This window comes from Sorex araneus, chromosome 6, assembly GCF_027595985.1.
Source record: "Sorex araneus isolate mSorAra2 chromosome 6, mSorAra2.pri, whole genome shotgun sequence".
NCBI lineage: Eukaryota > Metazoa > Chordata > Mammalia > Eulipotyphla > Soricidae > Sorex > Sorex araneus.
In genome coordinates this window covers 87928819-87949459 of record NC_073307.1, presented here as the reverse complement: position 1 = coordinate 87949459, position 20641 = coordinate 87928819, and the positions used below count along the sequence as shown (strand labels likewise).

Here is a 20641-nt window from a genome sequence, read left to right as displayed (position 1 = left end):
TGGTCAAGAGGAAGGGGCAGAGGCGGGGGACACGGGCATGGTGGGCACCGCAGATTCTGGGTCTCTTCTATACCTACAATCCCCAGGCGGAGGGGCTGAGGGGGAGGGGCAGGAAGCCGTGGGGGTGGGCAGGAAGGGCCAGGCTCAGTCGGGCTTTGAGCACCGGGTTCACGACGGTCGCGGTCACGTGCCGCCTCTGTGGCTGAGCAGAGATAATTGGCCCGAGGTGGGGCTGCCTGAGCCGCGAGTGGCCCCATTTCTCTGCAAGGCACTTGCAGAAACTGCTGCCGTCAGCTCGGGGTCAAAGGGCCAGGGGAGGCGGCACTGGTGCCACCTCATCCCGGCCCCCGCCCTGCCCCCAGGGGAACCCACTCTCGGGGCTCCGTCAGCTCCACCCCCAGCTGCCTCTCACCCCTACTTCCGGGAAGGGTAGCGGCACTCAAGGACCCGCAAGAAAGTCTACCTTTAAGAGTGGACGCTGGGTAGAGCCATACGACAGCGGGGAGGGCATTTGCCCTATGTGAGGCCAACCCGGGTTCAATCCCCGGCACCTCCTTATTGTTCCCCAAGCCTGCCAGGGGTGATCCCCGAGTACAGAAGTGAGCCCTGAGCACTGAAGGGCGTGGCCCCCAAACAAAACAAGACAAATAAAAAAATGATAGAATGGTTGCTCAGTCAATTGTCAATTATTAAAGGACTCTAATGATAATGATAGTAATAATAATAATAATAAAAACAGGGGTCCAGGAAGCCCAGGAAATTGCTGGCTTCCTCCGAGGTCAATCAGCTGACAGGTGATAGACACAGCTGGCCACAGCTGTCACAGGCTGTTCGACGAGCAACAGCACAGCGGGCAGGGCTCTTGCCTTGCATGCGGCCAACCCAGGCTTTTCATACGGTCCCCTGAGCATCGCCAGGAATGATTCCTGAGTGCAGAGCCAGGAGGAACCCCTGAGCATCACCGGGTGTGGCCCCCAAACTGAAAACAAAACAAAACAAAAAAACCAACCCAATTCCCTGTCTAAGAGGTCCCCGAAGAACAGACACCTTCCTGGGGCCGCCAATCCATCTGCAGGGGCCGGAAGCCCAAGGCCACTGCGCCCAGTCCAGGGGCCTGCCCCGGCTACCCACGCCCCTCTTCTTCCAGTCAAAGCTGAAGGGAGCAGTTCTGGGTTTGCTGGGAAAAGCCTCTTTGCTTCGGGACCCGAAACTCTAAACAGCAGTGCAGGGAGATAAAGGGATCGTCATCCCCCTCACCCCATAGGCTGCCTCCCTCCCTCCCTCCATCCCCCCACTGTTTTATTGGAATTTCTTCACCACTTAACACAGAATCCTTGTCCTCCTTTGAAGCCGGGCATGAGAGAGGCCCTGCATGGGAGACCTCCTACCAAGCAGGGTCCAGAGCTTCCCCGAGTGGTCCAGGCCTTGAGCAACAAGGGAAGACAGAGGCCGGCAGAGGCCCGGGGATTACAGAGCCCCGGCTGTCCTGTGTGTGTGGGGGGGTTGGGGGGGGTGGACGGGAGCCAGGCCGGGAAGGGAGCGCGTTACTGGAAAAAAACAGCAGAAGCCAAGTCGGACTCGCAGGAAGGCGCCAAGGCCGGCTTCGTAGCTGGACGGCTGCGGGAGGGGAACACGAGCGACCGCCAGCGGGGAAGGAAGAGGAAAACTCCTTTGCTCCGATCATTACTTTTGCTGCAGGGTTTTTTTTTTCTTTCTGTAGATCTAAAACTGTTCTACAAGTGCAGGCTGGGGGCTGGAGTGATAGCACAGCGGAGAGGGCGTTTGCCTTGGACGCGGCCAACCCAGGTTCGATTCCCAGCATCCCATAGGGTCCCCCGAGCACCGCCAGGGGTAATTCCTGAGTGCAGAGCCAGGTGGAACCCCTGTCCATCACTGGGTGTGACCCAAAGGGGAAAAAAAAAGTGCGGGCTACGGAGATGGTCCCAAGGGGCGGTGAGCCTGTGGGCCCTAGATCCAAAACCTAGTACGGCATGATCTCCCGAGAACCACAGAGCACTGTGCTAGGAGTACCCCCACGAGTCCAATGACAAGCTTTTGCCCAAGTAGTACTGGGGTCTCTGTCTGTCTGTCTCCCTCCCTTTCTCCTCCAGGAGCCACCTTGTCGTTGCCCTCTTCCCCACTCTCCGCTCAGCTCTGCCCCCGAGCCTTTGCCCACACACCTGGACACGTGCCCCCTGCCCTCCGCACCTCCCTGGGCGGGTCGCCCCCCCCCACCCCTGCATCCTGGGGAGGACTTCCAAGACTGAGGCACTGCTGGGTGCTTCCAACCCGCCTGCCCCTCAGCCCCCAACGCCCCGAGGCTGCCCTGCCCGGGGCAACTCTGGCTCTGGGCATGGGGGAGGGTGGGGAGGGGTGGGGTTCTGCTCTCAAGGCAGGACGAGGCCACAGAACCCGGCCCTGCCTCCTCGGCCTCCCGGGCTCCTTGATGGGCCAACAGCACCCGAAGAAGTTTCCCGAGTGCTTCCCGGCCTCTGCCCTGGTCACCCCTTCTCGCAGCCAACTTACGCTGACCCTCCCCTCCCCAGGCAGTGCACTCCCGCCGTGACCCGAACCTGCTCCCACTTCCCCACTGGCCTTCCTGATGCACCATCCCAGCGTGCAGGGGGGAGGGGGAGGGGGCAGAGAGCAGGATTTCGGCGAGGGGCACCCATGCCTTGCTGTGGGAGTGGGCTCACAGTCCCCCCCCCGGAGTGAAAGGACAGCGGTGGGCCCCGGGGAAGCGGAGGCGGCATCTCCCAAGCCCCGCGGCTCCGGGCACCTGGCACCTCGGACGGGACGCCCAGCGAAGGCGGGAGCCAGAGGGCATCGAGGGCTGGGCGCCCCCACGGCCCCGCTGACCCGGGCGCTGAAGGCCGCTTGCAGATGGCTGAGGCGGCCAGGAGGGAGGAGCAGCTGGTGGGCAGGGGAGGGCTGTGTGTGTGTGTGTGTGTGTGTGTGTGTGTGTGTGTGTGTGTGTGTGTGTGATGTTATGTGTGTATGGGTGGCATGGTGTGGTGTGGAAATATGGGGGTGTAGGAGATGGGTGTGTGCTGGTGTTCTCTGTGTGTGTGTGTGTGTGTGTGTGTGTGTGTGTGTGTGTGTGTGTGTGTAAGGGTGAGGCATGCTGTGGGGGTATGTGGGTGGGTGTGTGTGTGTGCACGTGCGCTGTGTGGGTACCTGGCATGGTGTGGTATGGGAATATGTGGGGGGGGGGTGTGGGCGCGAGGCATGCTGTGGGTATGTGTGGGGTGTGTGTGTGTGGGGGGGTGCTTACCCCTGACCCCAGTACTACCCCAAGGCCACAGCCAGTGAGAGAGCAGCAACGAGGCCCACACCTCTGACAGTGGCCAGGGGTGTTCCGGGAGCTGGCGGGAGGTGCTGGGTCCAGGAGAACACCCCTTTCCCCTCCTCCTACCCCCAGACTGCCTCCCAGCACCCCACAAGGCCCAGGAGAGAATGGCCAGGAGGCCAGGAGGCCAGGGCGGTCTTTCTGTGGGTGAAATGACACAGGAAGGAGTGACCAGGTGACAGGTCAGAGGACAAGTGGATAGAAATGTCTCCCTCCCCCTCCCCGGCCCCCACCTTTGGAAGCTTGTTTGTTATCTTTATAGGGACCACACCCTGCGGTGCTGGGGGGAGTCCTGGGGCCACTAGCACCACACCTGGCAGTGCTGTGTATGTGTGTGTGTGTTGATCCAACCCTGGGTCTGTCCCACTTACGCCCCAGCCCCTATCCTGTTTGTCCCTGGCTGTTTTGACTTGGGAACCTGGGCTGAGCCCCACCGGGCGCCCTGGTGGTGAGTAACAGACCCGAGGGGGGGGGGGTCAGGGGAGGGGGAGGCCGTCCTTCTCCTGGCTTTTCTGGGCTCCCCCAGCCCCAGCCTGCCCCCAAGAAGCCCCGGCGTGCAGATAAGGGTTTCTATGTTCACACAGGCTCCAACACTGAAAAACAAGTCAGGCCACCCAGACCTGTGGGCGCTGGGCCTCCACCGTCGCCATGGCAACCCCGGCTCCCCACCCAATGCCAAGTCTCCGGGGATGGGCTGATTCACAGTCGGGAGGCTGGGCCGGGCCAGCCGGCAAGAACAGGCAGGAGCCGGATGGCTCCTTCCCATGGAGGCACGCTGGGTCCCAGGAAGGACAAAGGCCTTCAGGCCCTGGGGGAGGACCAGGGCCTCCCTCCGCAGCCAAACCAACCAGGGCCCACCCAACTGCCCCGTAAGCAGAGGGGGAAAATCTCCAGGGTTTGCCCTGACTAAGGGTCAACGCGGGCACCTGCCTTGTCCTTGGTGGCCCAGGGTTGTATCCCTGGCACCGCACAGGGTCCCCAGGGCCCCTCTAGGAGTGACCCCTGAGCACAGAGCCAGGTATGGGCCAAGCACAGCTGGTTGTGGCCCAATGCTGGCCTTGCACCCATACAAAAACCCACCCCCGAGAGGGTCGGAGAGATGATTGACTAGGGAAGTGTCTGCCTTGCACACAGCCCAATAGCCCACCAGGGTCCAATCAGCCCCGGCACCGTCGATGGTCCCCTGAAGCACGGAGCCGGCAGTAAGCCCCAAAGCTCAAACAAGGGTGCCCCGAACTTGTCTCCGCTTCTCCAAGGAAGCAAATCAGCCAACGGTTCTTGGCAAGAGGGCCCGCTACCGGCTAGGGCCTGCCCGTGTGCTGCAGTGACGCCGCAGGCGACTCTCACAGGGCTGGGCGTCGTGGATGGCGTTCCCAGCAACCCCTCCTCGGTGCGAGAAGACAGACTCACGGCCCAGGGACGGGAGGACACCCATCTCAGGTCAGCACTCCAGCCTCAGGGAGGTAGCACACACCCTCAAAGGCAACAGGGCGGGTGGGGGGGGAGGGGGGAAGGGGGGCCTAGAGCAATAGCACAGCGGGGAGGGCGTTTGCCTTGCATGTGATCAACCCAGGTTCGATTCCCAGCATCCCATAGGGTCCCCCGAGCACCGCCAGGAGTGATTCCTGAGTGCAGAGCCAAGAGTAACCCCTGTGCATCACCGGGTGGGACCCAAAAAGCCAAGAAAAAAAGTCCATAAATATATGCATAGAAATAAAAAAAATGGGGTCGGAGTGATAGTCCAGCCGGGAGGGCGTTTGCCTGGCACGCGGCCAACCAGGTTTAATCCCAGCATCCCACAGGGTCCCCCGAGCACTGTCAGGAGTGATTCCTGCATGCGTGAGCCAGGAGTGACCCCTGTGCATCGCTGGGTGTGACCCAAAAAGCAAAAACCAAACAAGCAATGGGGGGACCATCGAGGCCAGCGGTCCTCTACGTGTGGCTTGCAGCTGCCAACAGCAGCCGCGACCCTGGAGGGCTGGTCAGGCGGGCCAGGAGGACGGTGACTGCCGCTGGCCGCGCTCCTGCAAAGGTCTCCCCAGCGCCGGGAGTCGGCTGGTGTTGGCCAACCGCAGCACTAGGCCTTCCCGCCCACCATGGGCCGGCCGTGAAGCCGACAAGGCACGGCAGGGCGCTCGCTCTCCTGGGGACCCGGCACCCTCGGGAGGCTGGCATAGGGAGGCGTCAAACCCGGAGGGGGCTGAGGCGCCGCCAGGCACCGAGGGGGCAGGGGGGCAGTTTGGGGAAGGAAATGAGTTCCAAGACAGACGTGGTGCAAGAGCCCCGGGGCCCGAGTGTGTGAGGCCCCAAGCAGGAGCCGGCATCTGCCTCCAAAGGCCCAGCAGCCAGTCGGGTTCGTGCCCTCTCCAAGAGAAGCCCCGGGACGGGGGAGGCCCCGCCGCAAGGCACTCTGGGTAAGCCCCCCCATCCCCCCACCGCCACCACCATCCGTCTGTCTGTCTGCCTACGGCGGCCGGTGTTCTTCAAGCCATCTCTACACATAGTGGGCTCTTTCTAAATACCAGAGGGGGAAAAAATAATGAAACTTGGAAAAAAAAAAAGGACACGTAAGGTCTTCATGTACATCATGGGGCGTGTCATGCTTTGCATGGAGGATGTGGGAACCCGGGGCCGGATCCCCAGCACCACTGGATGAGACTGAAAGACAAAGAAAAGCACAAAGGGGCCAAAAAAAAAAAAAGTCAGTAAGGGGCTGGAGCAATAGCACAGCGGGGAGGGCGTTTGCCTTGCACGCAGTCGACCTGGGTTCAATTCCCAGCATCCCATAGGGTCCCCTGAGCACCGCCAGGAGTGATTCCTGAGTGCAGAGCCAGGAGGAACCCCTGTGCATCGCCGGGTGTGACCCCCTCCCCCCCAAAAAAAAGCACAAAGGGGGACCCGAGGTGGCGGCTGCTGCGGGACGTGGAGTGAGGCCGAGAGGGAAGCGAGTGACACGACGAGGCTCCCGGTCACCGCAAGTGGCCACGCACAGCCGGCTTCACGGCTGCTGGCCGCCGCTCCCGATCACCTGACCCGTCATCGCTCTGACCTTACGGGCTGAGTGACAGGCGCAAGAAAACAGCGGCAAGAGGTGTCCCCACGGGCACACAGCAGGTACGGGGGCAGCGCGTGGCTGCCTGGTGGAGGTCACCCAGTCCCCTTCCTCGGACAGCACGGGTGGGTGAAGTGGAGGATGATGGACCGCACACGCCTCTGTGGTTTGGGCTGTGGTTTGTCTGTCCAGGGGCCACGCCCGGCAACACTCCTGGCCCAGTGCTTGGGACCCTGGGGTGCTACGGGGGCAGGGCTCGAACCCAGGCCGCCTGCACACCAAGCACGAATACTTGCAGCCCCTGGAACTCTTGGTCCTGCTGTCGTGGCCAGAACGGGTTCAAGAGCGGAGCACGGCCCTCTCTTCCCAGGACACGGACAGCTTCCCGGAGGCAGGGGGCCGGGGGCGGGAGGAAGGGCCTCGGGCCGGGCTGACCTCTTTCCAAACAAGAGGTGGCCTCTCCGGTTTCCACCGCCCGCCTGGCAGCTAGGGGACCCAGCCCGGCCGGCCCATAAATCGGGTTTCCACTGAAAGCAGGCATTCTGGGCTTAACCAAAATCATCTGACACGGGGGATGTTTTGCTTTAAATTCCAGAGTAACACACACACACACACACACACACACATTTGTTTTCCATTGTGTCTGCCTTGCTAAGATGTCTGGCAAGAAACACACACACACACACACACACACACACACACACACACACGCTTACGCACTTTAGTCTTGTGGCTCAGTTCTGTGGAACATGTACACTTCTAGACTTTATAGACCATGTACCAGCTCTGGGACGTATGTGCACACATGCACAGACACATACAAGCACACATGTGCACACACCCACACACCCACATACCCCTTGTAGACTATTTGAGAAAACACACTCTCCTCTCTCCCTCTCCCTCTCCCTCTCCCACTCCTCTCCCTCTCTCCCTCTCCCTCTCTCCCTCCCTCTCTCTCTCTCTCTCTCTCTCTCTCTCTCTCTCTCTCTCTCTCTCTCTCTCTCTCTCTCATACACTTTCTTCTTGGGGACTTGCGAACTCCCCTTCCACTGTGGTCACCATTTGCCGCATGGCCCAGAAGGGTAGAAGAAGGGAAGAAGGGAGAGAGCCCCCTCCCCAGGTCCCCCTTTCCAGGGAGGGTAGGGCCTGGATCGGCATTTGTCTGGCAGCTGCCTGCCCTCCCCCTCCCCTCCCCCGCCTCCCCCACCCACGGGCCACTCTCGGCACCAGCCCAGAGGACAAAAGTCAAGGCTCCCCAGGCTCCCTGCCCTCGCTTCCCACCTCCTACTTTTTAGGCAGCAAATGCTCAAATATTTGCTTGCAAGACCCACACGGGCCAGAAAGACTCTGCCCCAAACACTTCATCTAAGCAAACAGACCCTGGGGGGGGGGACTAAGGGCTCAGTGCTCCTCAGCCCTCTGGGCCTGGGAGTTGGGCAGCTTACCCGAGGCCTGAGTTAGAGGCCCGAGGCCTGAGTTAGAGACCCGAGGCCTGAGTTAGAGACCCGAGGCCTGAGTTAGAGGCCCGAGACCTGAGTTAGAGGCCCGAGGCCTGAGCTAGAGACCCGAGGCCTGAGTTAGAGGCCCGAGGCCTGAGTTAGAGGCCCGAGGCCTGAGCTAGAGACCCGAGGCCTGAGTTAGAGACCCGAGGCCTGAGTTAGAGACCCGAGGCCTGAGTTAGAGGCCCGAGACCTGAGTTAGAGGCCCGAGGCCTGAGCTAGAGACCCGAGGCCTGAGTTAGAGGCCCGAGGCCTGAGTTAGAGGCCCGAGGCCTGAGCTAGAGACCCGAGACCTGAGTTAGAGACCCGAGGCCTGAGTTAGAGGCCCGAGGCCTGAGTTAGAGGCCCGAGGCCTGAGTTAGAGGCCCGAGGCCTGAGCTAGAGACCCGAGGCCTGAGTTAGAGACCCGAGACCTGAGTTAGAGGCCTGAGGCCTGAGTTAGAGACCCGAGACCTGAGTTAGAGGCCCGAGGCCTGAGTTAGAGACCCGAGGCCTGAGTTAGAGGCCCGAGGCCTGAGTTAGAGACCCGAGGCCTGAGCTAGAGGCCCGAGGCCTGAGTTAGAGACCCGAGGCCTGAGTTAGAGACCCGAGGCCTGAGTTAGAGACCCGAGGCCTGAGCTAGAGACCCGAGGCCTGAGTTAGAGACCCGAGGCCTGAGTTAGAGGCCTGAGGCCTGAGTTAGAGACCTGAGGCCCGAACAGCCCCAAGCCTCAACCATTCATTCATCTGCTCCGCCCTGAGCCCGGGTTCCCTCAGAATCATTTGTTCTCGAGCCAGGCTTTATCCCTGCCTAGTCTCTGGCCTCCTCCTGGTCCCACCTGACCCCCTTTCCCAAGGGGGCCCCTCGCTCTCCTGAAAGGTCCAAAGAGGCCTGAGCAGGATCCTACTCTGTCCCCCACCGGAAGGTCCCTGCTCCAGCCCCCTGCAGTGAGCACCTGGCACAGCTCGGAGAACCAGGCCGTGCACACAAAGATCAGTTGCCGCTTACTCCATTCTCCCCCCGAGCCTGTTCCAGTCTCTCTGAGCCCCCCATCCTAGTCTCACTGCCCCTCCTTCCTGTCTCCTTTCCTTAAACCCCCAAAGGAGAGCCCCCAAGGAGGGGAACCCCGAGCTCCTGATGAAAGGCCCATGCCCTAGGCTCATGGTTCAGCCCCAGCCGGGGGCAAGGGGGGGCTAACGCCACCATTCCTCACCCCGGGGGTCCCTCCCCGGCCCAGAAGAAGATCTGGTTCCCTCTGAGGTTCTGAGATGAGCTTCCTGGGTGTCTGCGTCTGAGGGGGTCGGGGCTGTGCTCTGGGGAGCGGAGTGGACAGGGTGGTCTCCCGGGCTTGGAGAGAATCTGCTCTCGACACTGTTTCATTTTGCTTTTGCTTTTTTTTTTTTTTCTTTTTGGGTCACACCTGGCGATGCACAGGGCTTACACCTGTCTCTAGACTTAGGGATCACTCCTGGTGGTGCTCAGGGGACCCTATGGGGTGCTGGGAATCAAACCCGGGTCAGCCGCGTGCAAGGCAAACGCCTCCCCGCTGTGCTATCGCTCCAGCCCCGTTGTTTTTGCTTCTTGAGTCATGCCCAGCAGTGCTCAGGGGTTACTTCTAGTGCTCAGGAATCACTCCTGGTGGGCTCCAGGGGGACCACATGGGACGTCGGGGATCGAACCTGGGTCTGCGGAGGGCAAGGCCGGCACCCGCTCTGCTCCCCCCACCCATGCAACATTTTGTCCCCCGAAATGTATACCATCACTCACGGCTTGAGTTTGGTTTTGGGGAGGCCACCCCCGGCAGTGCTCAGGGCTGATCCCTAGCTCTGTGCTCAGGAGTCCTTTCTGCCAGGGCTAAGTGGAGCGGAAGCCGGGTCGGCCGCATTCCAGGGCGAGTACACTAACCACTGCGCTATCGCTCTAGGGTCCTGCTTTACGGCACCTGGGCAGATGTCCAGCAGGAAGGTGAGCACCACACGGAGGGTGACGGGGACAGGCATGATGGGCACGGACTTCCCGAATGGGAAGCTCAGGAGCAGCGCTGCTGAGAGGGCACGGCGAGGGAGCCCAGTGAAAGGGACGCTGGACACTACAACAGCCCAGTGAAGGGGACGCTGGACACTGCAATAGCCTGGTGAAGGGGACACTGGACACTGCAATAGCCTGGTGAAGGGGACACTGGACACTGCAATAGCCCGGTGAAGGGGACGCCGCACACTGCAATAGCTCGCCTGGAGGGAAGGGGTGGCCCCTCAGACCAGCAGGTGACCCTGTCTCAATCTGTTGCGGGGGCCAGCAGAGGCTCTGCAGTCACAGAGGCGTCCTTCTCGCGGCTCCGGGGGCCGGGAGGCTGAAGACAAAGGCCGACCTGGTGTCCGCTGAAGAACTACATTTTGGGCTCTCCTTCAGGGCCTCTTTTTTTTTTTTTTTTTTTAAATTGGGGTTTTTGGACCACACCCAGGGGTGCTCAGGGATTCCTCCTGGCTCGTGCGCAGGGGACCCTTAGGTGGTGTCGGGGATTGATCTGGGTCAGCCTCGAGCTAGGCAAGTGCCCTCTTTGCTGTACTATCACTCAGCACTCACCGAACGCCAGCCTCGGGGCCTGATGACTCCCCAAGAACCCCACCTGCAAATAGGTCGGGGGGATCTAGGGGCTGAACTTGCAGGGGAGACACAATCATTCAGTGTCGGACCAGAGACGGAGCTTTCCACAACACCCCACTCAGCTCTCCAGGAAGCAGAGGGCTCTCACCCCAGAGGATGCTGGTTTTTGTGTGTGTGTGTTTTTTTTTCTCTCCCTTCACAGATTTCCACCACACCACTGATACATCAATGCCACCAATTCCATCAATACCGGGAACAGGAAGCTGCTTGCAGTGTAGTGCTGTGCCTGGCTTTTATCCAGTCCTACCTCCTCCCCGCCTCCCACCAACACACACACACACACACACACACACACACACAAGATGATTTTTCTACTCTGACCTACACACCTTGTTTTTGTACTTCAACACCAACCTGCAGCTCGTCTGGGGATTATAGTTAAGCCTGGGGTTACACACACACACACACACACACACACACACACACACACACACACAAGATGATTTTTCTACTCTGACCTACACACCTTGTTTTTGTACTTCCAACACCAACATGCAACTCATCTGGGGATTATAAGTAAGCCTGGGGTTACCCTCCAAGTCCGGGGCAGGGTGGGGAGGAAGTAGCTCAGCAAAAAGTCACCCGGTTAAGAGTCACGGGCTACTGGCCGGCCTAGGACTGGGTGGGGTTCACCGGCGCCCCGAGTGCACGCTGGGGTCTCTGAGGAGGGTTTTCTCTCCACCACAGCCAACAGAAACTTTCGCCTCTGCTCCTCCTTGGCATATGCCGGCAGGAGGGGCCAAGAGAAAGGACCCGTGAGACATGACATCTGGGGCCACTGAGATAGGACAGCGGGGCAGGTGCTTGTCCCTGCACCAAACAATTTACCTCGAGCGCTGCCAGGAGTGATCCCTGAGCACAGCGCCAAGAGTAAGCGCCCTGCGCACGGCTGGGTGTGGCCCCAAACCCCAAATCACAGACGCGTGGCCACAATCGATCAGCTCTTTCTTCAAGTCGGTATCCCCCCCAAAGAACCCTTCTCCTTAGCAGCCCCCAATATCGGGGACTACTTTCGGGGGTATCTGCCGGTGTGGTGTGGTGCTGCAGCCCTCTGACTGACCCTCCCAGGCCCCTCTGACGCCCCCCCTGGGGTGTCCTGGTGAATCTGGGTCCCTTCCACGTCAGAGAGCTTGGTGCTGCCCCACCACTCCACAACGCTGTGTCTCGTCTCCTCAGAAGTTCAAGTCCTGGGGCTGGAGCGATAGCACAGAGGGGAGGGCGTTTGCCTTGCACGCGGCCGACCCGGGTTCGATTCCTGGCATCCCACAGGGTCCCCCAAGCACCGCCAGGAGTCATTCCTGAGTGCAGAGCCAGGAGGAACCCCTGTGCATCGCCGGGTGTGACCCAAAAAGAAAAAAAAAAGTTCAAGTCCCCAGATGACCACCCTCCCCCCCCACCCCCCACTCCAGACTCACTCCTGGCCCCAAGCTCAGGGGTCATTCCAGGTGGGCTTGGGGGACCCATCTGCGTTGCTGGCGATGAAGCCCGGGGTGGCCGCGTCCAAGTGCCGTAACCCCGGCACTTATCGTTTCTCTGTCCCCAACAAAGACAAGTCACCGAGCTTTGGGCAAACCCAGCCCGAGCAGCTCACCTTGGCCACAAGCTCATAAAATTGGCTTTTTTGATGTGGACCAGAAGCCAGACACTCATTAGATGAATCCAGAGTCAAGCGACTCATGGGCCGTGATTCAGCAGGCAGAGACGAGGCTGGGCGGGGAGGCCAGCTCCTAGCCTGTCTGTGCTTGGGGTTCGAATCACGCCTTCCTCAGATCCCTGAATCCTGGTCCTGACTCTCGCCCTCCTTCCCTGGGGGCAACTCGCTGCTTCTTCTTCTTTTTTTTTCAATTGAGTCACCAAGAGAAAAGTTACAAAGCTTTCAGGTTTAAGTCTCAGTCATACCACGATCAAACACCCATCCCTTCACCAGTGCTCATGTTCTACCACCAAGAACCCCAGTGTACCCCCCATCCTACCCCCCACCCTGCCTGTGTGGCTGATGATTTTCACTTTACTCTCTCTATACTTTGATTACATTCAATATTTCAACAGAAAACTCACTATTATTATTTGGAATTTTCCCCCAACAATCAGACCTGCCGAAAAGGCATCATTTGATAATTTGTTTTTCATTGCTGAGAATGAAGAGCCTATGGCAACTCTCTTCTTAAGGCAGAAACACAGGGTTCAGGACAAAGTAGAAAATCAGCGGGGGGGAGGGGGATGGAGGGGCTGAGAAAAATCAATATGGGATGTTCTAATGAACTCCATGAATCTCCAGATTTTTAGTTTTCTTTGTTTTGGGGGCCACACCTGGTGATGCTTAGGGCTCACTCCGGGCTCTGCTCTCAAGGATCACTCCTGGCGGTGCTTATGGGTCCCTATGTGGTAACTGGGAATCCAACCCAGGTCAGCCACGTGCAAGGCAGCACCCAGTATGACCTCTCTGGTCTTGGATCTCCAGGTACATTTTTTTAGCACTGCACTGTCATCCTGTTCTTCATCGATTTGCTCGAGCGGGCACCAGTCACATCTCCACTCTGAGCCTTGTTGTTACTGTTTTTGGCGTATCAAATATGCCACGGGGAGCTTGCCAGGCTCTGCCGTGTGGGTGGGATACTCTTGGTAGCTTGCCGGGCTCTCCAAGAGGGAGAGGAGGAGGAATCGAACCCGGGTCAGCCTCGTGCAAGGCAAATACCCTACCCCCTATGCTATCGCTCCAAACAAACAAACGAAAAAAACCCAAAAACAACAACACCCAAACCAAACCAAACCAAACCAAAAAATCCTGGAGTTATGGGCCCAGTTAGAACTGGAGTGCATGCCCTGGATATGCCAGATCCTGGTTTGATCCCCAGCATCGATCGCCTGGTCCCCTGACCACTGCTGGGTGTGGCCTTGGTGGCCCCTAAACCACCAGGGGCCCAGGGGCTCCCGCACTCTAAGGCCCAGAGCAGTTGCTGCATTGAACCTTCAGGCCTGGTTCGCTGAGAACTGTGGGGAGGGACCAAGTTCCCCAGCACTGCTTGGGCGGGGGCGGGGGGAGGGTCTGCACCCACAACAGTGAACAAAACACAACGGGGTAATCTCGTACTTTTTTTCCTGAAGGCAGGCCCGCTGGATTTCGGGCGAGGGCCTCAGAAGAACGCGACCCTCCGGACGAGCAGGACAGCAGACAGCCCTTAACCCCCCCCCCCCAAGTCCGGGTCTGGCATTTCCCGGGAGGGGCCCGCAGATGGATGTAATTATTATGAAATTATCTCATCGGGAGACGGCCGTCCACAGCTGCATGCATTCACTCACGGAAAAAAAGCAACAGGCCCGGCCCGGCGTGGCTTTTTCCAGCCCTGGAAACCCGCAAGCGCTCTGGCGTCAGAAGGCAGAGCCCACAGGCGGGCAGCCCCGTCCAGGCCCCCCCCCACCCGGGGCCGGGCCGAGAAGGCTCTCCCTGGGCCACAGAGAACAACGGGGGGCTCCCCACCACCCCCACCAGGCGCCGGCCGGAGCCGTGACGTCACAGCGCGCAAGGCTGCTTTGGGGGCCATCGCAGAGGGGTCTGGAGGAAACGCCCTGCCCACCCCGGGGTTGGACACAAGCAGCTGCCCCCGACTCCCTGGTCTTCTCTGCCCATCCCTGCCCAGGTGGTCCGGCGGACACAGCCCCCAGGGAGGTCAGGGCCATGCTGGTGACCTCAGGGCCCCCCCTGATTGTCGTCTGAGGCACAGACATACCCTAGAAAGAACCAGAATTGGCCCCGGCCCGGGCTACAGGAAGGAGGAAGCCTGGGATGCCCTCCCAAGACCCCCGCGGCTGGGGGGGTGATTCTCTCCAGAAGTCAGGCCTCTCCGTCCATGGCCGCCCACGGCCCCGGGGCCACCGACGGCCCCACCCAGCGCCACCCAGGGAGGTGTGAGCACGCTGGCCGGCCAGGCAGGTGTGGTGGCAGCAGGGAGTCGGTGGAAGGCGCTCAGCGGGGGGTGGGGGGTTGGGGGGGGAGAAGGGCTTTGTAGGGGGCTGCTTCTGAGCGAGGCAGGTTCAGGTTCGGGCTGAACCTGCAGCTTCCAGTGGCCACAGGAAGAGCCAGAGGCTGGGGAGAAGGCACAGAAGGGCGTGAGAGGGAGGCTGTGCATGTGGGAGTCCTGGGTTCGAACCCTGGCAGAGTGCAGAATGTTAAGACAGAGCAGCTTCTGGGTCCCCATGTGATGCACCCCCTGAAATTAGGGGAGTCTGGAAAAGGAAGTTTGCTCCTTCCTTCCTTTTCTTTCTCTCTCTTTTTTGTTTTTTTGCTTTTTGGGTCGCACCCGGTGATGCACAGGGGTTACTTCTGGCTCTGCACTCAGGAATTACCCCTGGCGGTGCTCAGGGGACCCTATGGGATGCTGGGAATCGAACCCGGGTGGGCTATGTGTGCAAGGCAAACGCCCTCCCCGCTGTGCTATCGCTCCAGCCCCCATCCTTTTCTTTCTTGACGTGGGGGGTGGGGGGCCACACCCAGCGCTCCAGGCATCACATGGGGAACCCGGGTGGGCCGTGTGCAAACCAGGCGCCGAATTCCCCAGCACATCACTCTGGTCTCTCAATTTTTTTTTTTTTCTTTCTGGGTCACACCCGATGGTGCTCAGGGGTTACCCCTAGCTTTTCAGTCAGGAATTACTCCTGGCGGTGCTCAGGGGACCCTATGGGATGCTGGGAATCGAACCCAGGTCGGCCGTGTGCAAGGCAAACGCCCTCCCCGCTGTGCTATTGCTCCAGACCCATCAATATGTTTTTACTTACTTATTTTTTTTTGGGGGGAGGTCACACCCGGCGATGCTCAGGGGTTACTCCTGGCTCTGAGCTCAGAGGACCACATGGGATGCTGGGAATGGAACCTGGGTGGGCCGCATGCAATGCTAAGCCCTACCTGCTGTGCTATCTATGGCTCCAGCCCCACCAATATTTTAAACAGAGGCCACACCCAGTGCTTGGGGCCACTCTTGAGAAGAGGAGTGGGGTGGGGGTGGGGAATTCAGGGGGGAGCCGCGGATCCAACTCCCAGGTCCCCTTCCCTCCCCAGAAGGCTCAGGCGTCTGCTAATGATTGAGCCACAAGCCCGGCCCGGGCCTGGAGGCTGTTCAGAGGAATCCAGTGTGCCTCTAAATCTCTCTCCAGGTGGTGACACCCTTCCCGGGAAAAGCCATAAAGACCCTGGGTGACGCCCACACGTGGCCTCGGGCGCCCCGCCCGTCCGCCCTCCCCGGAGGGGGGCGCTGTGGAGCCAAAGGTGGACTTTCTGCTGGCTTAGCCACATGCACACGGGTTCCACTTTGGGGGCGGGGCTCCGGCCGGCACCCCCGGAGGACAGCCCCCTCCACTCCCGCCCACTCTGGCCTTTTCATCAGCCAACACTGCAACAGGCACGTCCAGGTGTGGGAGCCGGCAGAGGTGCCCAGCGGGGCGGAGCAGCTGCCAACACTTCTCCGGGTCCCCGCTGCACCCCATCATCCTCAGCTGTCCCCTCGGGAGTCACAGTGGGGACAGCCGGACGTCTCCGGAATCTATGGGTATCCCCGGCTCGCCCCCCTGGGCTGGCCCTCCCAGCTGCACCTGGTGAGGGGGAAACGAGGACCTTGACCCCAGAGAGCCCCCCTCAGCCCCAGTGGGCCGAGGGAAGGGTGGGGCTACGCGGAGACCGAGGCCAGAGTCTGGCCCCCACATGGGGGGACGCGTCTGGGCGCCCACAGCCCTCTGCCCCTCCCCCCCATCAGCTTCAGGCCCCCCCCCTGGGTTGGTGTGGGAAGGTCCCGGGCTGCAGGCGGTGGGTGGCAGAAACCTTTCCAGAACATTCGCGCCGCACCCACACGCCCACGGGGTGTCCGTCCATGAGAGTGGCCTGCTGTGGGGCCGGCCAGGACAGGGCGGGCCGAGTGCCCAGTGCTCGGCATTCCCGGCCAAGTGACTGCCGTGTCCCACACCAGCGAGGTGAGGACAAGCCCCTCTATTTCTGGGCCACGGAGGGTGAGAGGGGCTGGGGTGGGGGACTGGATTGTCTCACTGGGGTGCGAGTTAGAAAGACCCCCCCTCCATCTCCTCCCCACCCCGCCGGCAGCCTGACCCTCACCCCGAGTTCCAACCACTCTGGCAGCAGAATAAGGTTCCCCCATTTTGCAAGCTGTGCAGGGAGACGGGGAGGGGGGAGTGGAGGAGGGGGGCGCTTCCCCCTCCCCGGGGGGCTTGTCACTGAGGGCCACTGAGGCGGCTTCTCGTCCTCCCAGACCCTCCTCCACACCACTCTGCCCTCCCAGCTCCTGTTTTTCAGAGACCCACATCAGGCCCCCAAATCCCCAACGTCAGAAGCCAAGAGCGACGCCAGCAGGGAAGGCGCCCGCCCGCCTGTCTAGCACGTGGCTGACCCGGGTTCGACTCCCCGGCCTCCCATATGGTCCCCCGGGCAAGGCCAGGCGTGAATCCGAGTGCAGAGCCAGGGGTAAGCCCCGAGCACCGCTGAGTGTGGCCCAAAGACCAAAACCAAATCACGAGGTTGGAGCCTACGGTCTCCAGAGAGAGGGGCTGTGAGTCATCCCCCCGCAGCCCCCCCTGAGGGCCCCAGCTCTGTTTCAAGCTTCAGGGCCCTGGGGACCGGGCTTGAAGCCGCAGGGGGCACTGCCAACGGACCCGCCTCGCCTCTGACTCCCTCCGGACCCTCTCCTGTCACGTGACCCTGGCCAGGTCCCGCCACCTGTGGCATGGGTCCGTGCTTCCGGTCCCGAGTCCAACACCCCACTTGCAAAAGGGCTTTGCAGGCAGAACCGCTGTTCCCGGACCCGTCCCAGAAGCAGCTGCCCCTCCCTGCTGGGCGCAGAGGTGGCCCTTCCAGGGCCCACCCTGTTCTGTCCCCCGCCCCCTCTCTGCCGCCTGACCCAGGGGAAGGGAGCTGGACTGGACGATCTCGAAAATCATTCCCGCCCTAGAATCCATCATGCCCGGCGCCGGGTGGCCAGTTCGGACGGCACAGCCGGGCCGCAGTGCCCGTGGTGGTTCTGAAAGCGGGTGGGGGTGGCAGGCCCAAGCAGATACCAGGGGGGGCCCCAGGAGCCGCCCATCAGCCCCCAGCCTGTGCATGGGAGGAGGGTGGCATTCTCTGCCCCCCCCCTTTGCCTCCCCCACCCCCCATGGTGCAGACTCAGTCAGCGGAGTGGCAAAGGACTGAGCCCCAGAGAGAGCACAGGCAGGGGTGGAGGAGAGCCGGAAAACTCCCCAAAGGGCAAGGGTGGGGCCGGGCGGGGCCAACACACCCTTCTACATTCTTTCCCAGTGCCAGGGGGTGGTGAGAGGAAGCCCAGCTTGGCAGCTCAAGGCTGGCCGGTGGGAATATGGGGGCGGGAGTGTGTGTGGGGGGGAGGATGGTGGAGTGCCGCCAGGATAGGATAAGGCGCACGTAGTGGGGGTTGCCCAAGTTTTGGGGCCCGCCAACTCTAGCCAGGGCAGAGGCCAGGCTGGGCATCCGGCACTCCTGCCAGCCCACCCGAGTCCTTAGGAGACTGGCCCAGCGTTGGAGGGGGGGCCCGGAGGTGCCCCCCCACCCACCCCAACAGTTTTGGTCCAGATTGTTAGCACACTCCGGCTTCCGGAGCAGCTGCGGGGGGGCTGAGAGGGGGCTGCCTTTCCAAGCTCCTTCCCCGCCAGAGGGACAAGTGGAGGGGGCTTGCTGCGTTTAGATGGGGGGAGATTCCAGTTCCTGTCTCTGCAGGACCCTCAGCCGCTGCGCGCTGCGCGAGGTGCTGCGGCGGGCGGGAGCGTTCTGGAGCCCCCGCGCCGGGAAGGGGGCGAGCCCTGGCACCCCGACCGTCCCGGAAAGGCAGAAACGCCGGACCCATCCCACGAGGGGCACCGATAGGCATCTGCCCTCCTCTCCCCAACTCGCCCCGAGTTTCTCCGCAGTCCAGATACTTATCGCCCGGACGGGGCGGGGGCGGGGGCGGAGGAGGGGAGGGAGTGGGGGGAGGGGGGAGTTGTTGAGAATCAAGACAAGCGAGTCTTTCAGGTAGTTTCCCAGCGCGCTCCAACTTTCTCACGAAGCCCAAGAGGCCTGGAAGGCCGGACGGTGCCGGCGCTCGGGAGGGAGGGAGGGAGGGAGGCGGCCGGGGCGTCCGACTCGCGCTCGGGACGGGCGCGCCCCCGGCTCTCCGGGGGGCACCGGACCCGGCCGGGGATCTCCGGGCCCCCGCGGTGGGCGCGCATCCCTCCCGGCTCCGCTGCCCCCTGCCCACGCCGCCGCCTCTCCTTCTGCTCCCAAGTGCGCACCCCCGCCGCCCCCCGGGTCCCCCCGGAGCCGGGCACGCCCAGGCCCGCTCGCCCGGCCCCGGCGCGCCCCTGCGACCGCGCCGCTGCGCCTGGCGCGCATCCCGCTCCCAGCGCGCGGGGCCCCGCCTGTGTCCGCGCTGGCCCACCAGCCCCGGGCCTTCTCCCTCCCTCTCTCCCTCCCTCCCTCCTCGGCGCGCCCGCCCGCCCGCCCGCCGCCGCGACCCGGGCGCACCCGGAGGAGCCCCCCGGGAGGGGAGCGCGCCGCGCCCGCGCGCACTCACCCAGAAGATGAAGTTAAATCCAAAGAGCAGGTATTTGATGCACTTGGTGCCTCCCTTCACCGGCATGGTGCGGGCGTGCTGGGCCTCGGGCCGGACGGCGGTGGAACACGGGGAGGGCGAGCGCAGCCGGGACGGGCGCAAGCGGGACTCGCGGGAGGTGCGGGCGGCGGCGTCCGGGCGGGCCTCCGGGCTGCACTTTTAAAAACTGCCACTCCTTAGGGCGCCCGGCCGGCCCGGCTGCGCATGTGCCGCGGCGCCGCCCCCCGCTGGCCCCGCCCCGCCAGGCCCCGCCCCCTCCCCGCCCCGCCCCGCCCTCCTCTGTCCAGGTTCCCTCCCCCCCACCCCGGACACCTGGAACCCGCGCGTCCTTCCCGCGCCGCTGGCCTTGGATGCACCGGGTGGGCCCGCACCCGTCTTCCCGCCAGCCTCTCCCCTTCCCACTTCACGATCCTGGGGGTCTTAGCAGACCTCCAGCCCACCCCCCCCTGCTGTATGTAGATCCTGCCCCCCACCCACCCACCCACCCAGGTGGGTGGCACCTTCCCCTGGTCGTCGGGGCAAAGCCTCCCTTCTTCAAGCATGCCACGCCGCGAGAGCGCTCTGGCTTTGACCTTCTTGGCGAGGAAACGGCCCGCCCGACTTTATTATTTCTTCCCCCAGCGCTCTGGGGGCGTATCTGGTGGAGAGGAAGAAGAAGTTGACAGCCCAGGTGTGAGGACGGATGGAGGCTGCTGGAAATCCTTCTCAAGTCGCCACCGCCAGCGCAGCCAGGTCCCCCGCGGGTTGGAGGCCGGGCCCTTGGGGAGTGCGTCCGGAATGTTCCCTTTGGAAGCCTGGAGAGTTTGAGGCCTGACTCAGTGCTTGCAGGTGCTCCTCCACCTACTTCCCTCCCGGCGGCCCAGGGCGACTTCTGGAGTGCTCCGCATTGGGCTAGATCTGAGCAGGCACCGCCACTCAGAAACTTACTGTTGGACCAAGAGAGAGACAGAGACAGAGACAGACAGACAGAGACAGAGAGCACACAGGCATGCAGGAGCTTGACTGCCTGCAGCCAACTTAGTGTGAACCTCTGGCAAACCCAGTTTGAATCCCTTGAGCACTGCCCAGGGGTCACTCCTGAGCGTAGAGCCAGGAGTAGCCCCTAAAACCTCTGGGTGTGGCCTGCCCCGCCCCCCTGCCCTCAATCCTCAAACTTTCTGCAGATTCTTCCACCCCCACCCCCCAGGTAATAGCCTAAATTGAAAATCCTCCCTCTTGCAATTAATTCTTCTTTGCATCTTGCGTTTGGCATCAAGCACTCCGTGTGTGTGTGTGTGTGTGTGTGTGTGTGTGTGTGTGTGTGTTTCTCACACTGAGGCCATTCTCCTTCATTGACATCTTCTGTGTTTTGCTGACTTCCAAATGAAGATGCCTTTAGTAATTGGTTTGGGGGCCGCAGCTGGTAGTGCGCTGATGCCACTCCTGGCACGGACTGCAGGGCACCATGCTGAGCGTCGAACCCGGGCATTATGTATTGCACCACCTGCGATCCAC

General features: G+C 61.8%; 1 protein-coding gene across 1 annotated transcript in view; it reads right to left on the bottom strand.

The window, feature by feature from the left end:
* Positions 1 to 19351, bottom strand: part of CD9 (CD9 molecule) — a 38543-nt gene extending 19192 nt beyond the window's left edge. The window contains exon 1 of the mRNA XM_004610450.2: positions 19109 to 19351. Within this exon, the coding sequence (XP_004610507.2) occupies positions 19109 to 19174 (66 nt within the window). The 5' untranslated portion in view covers positions 19175 to 19351. The remainder of the gene's footprint in view (positions 1 to 19108) is intronic.
* Positions 19352 to 20641: the final 1290 nt, after the last annotated feature.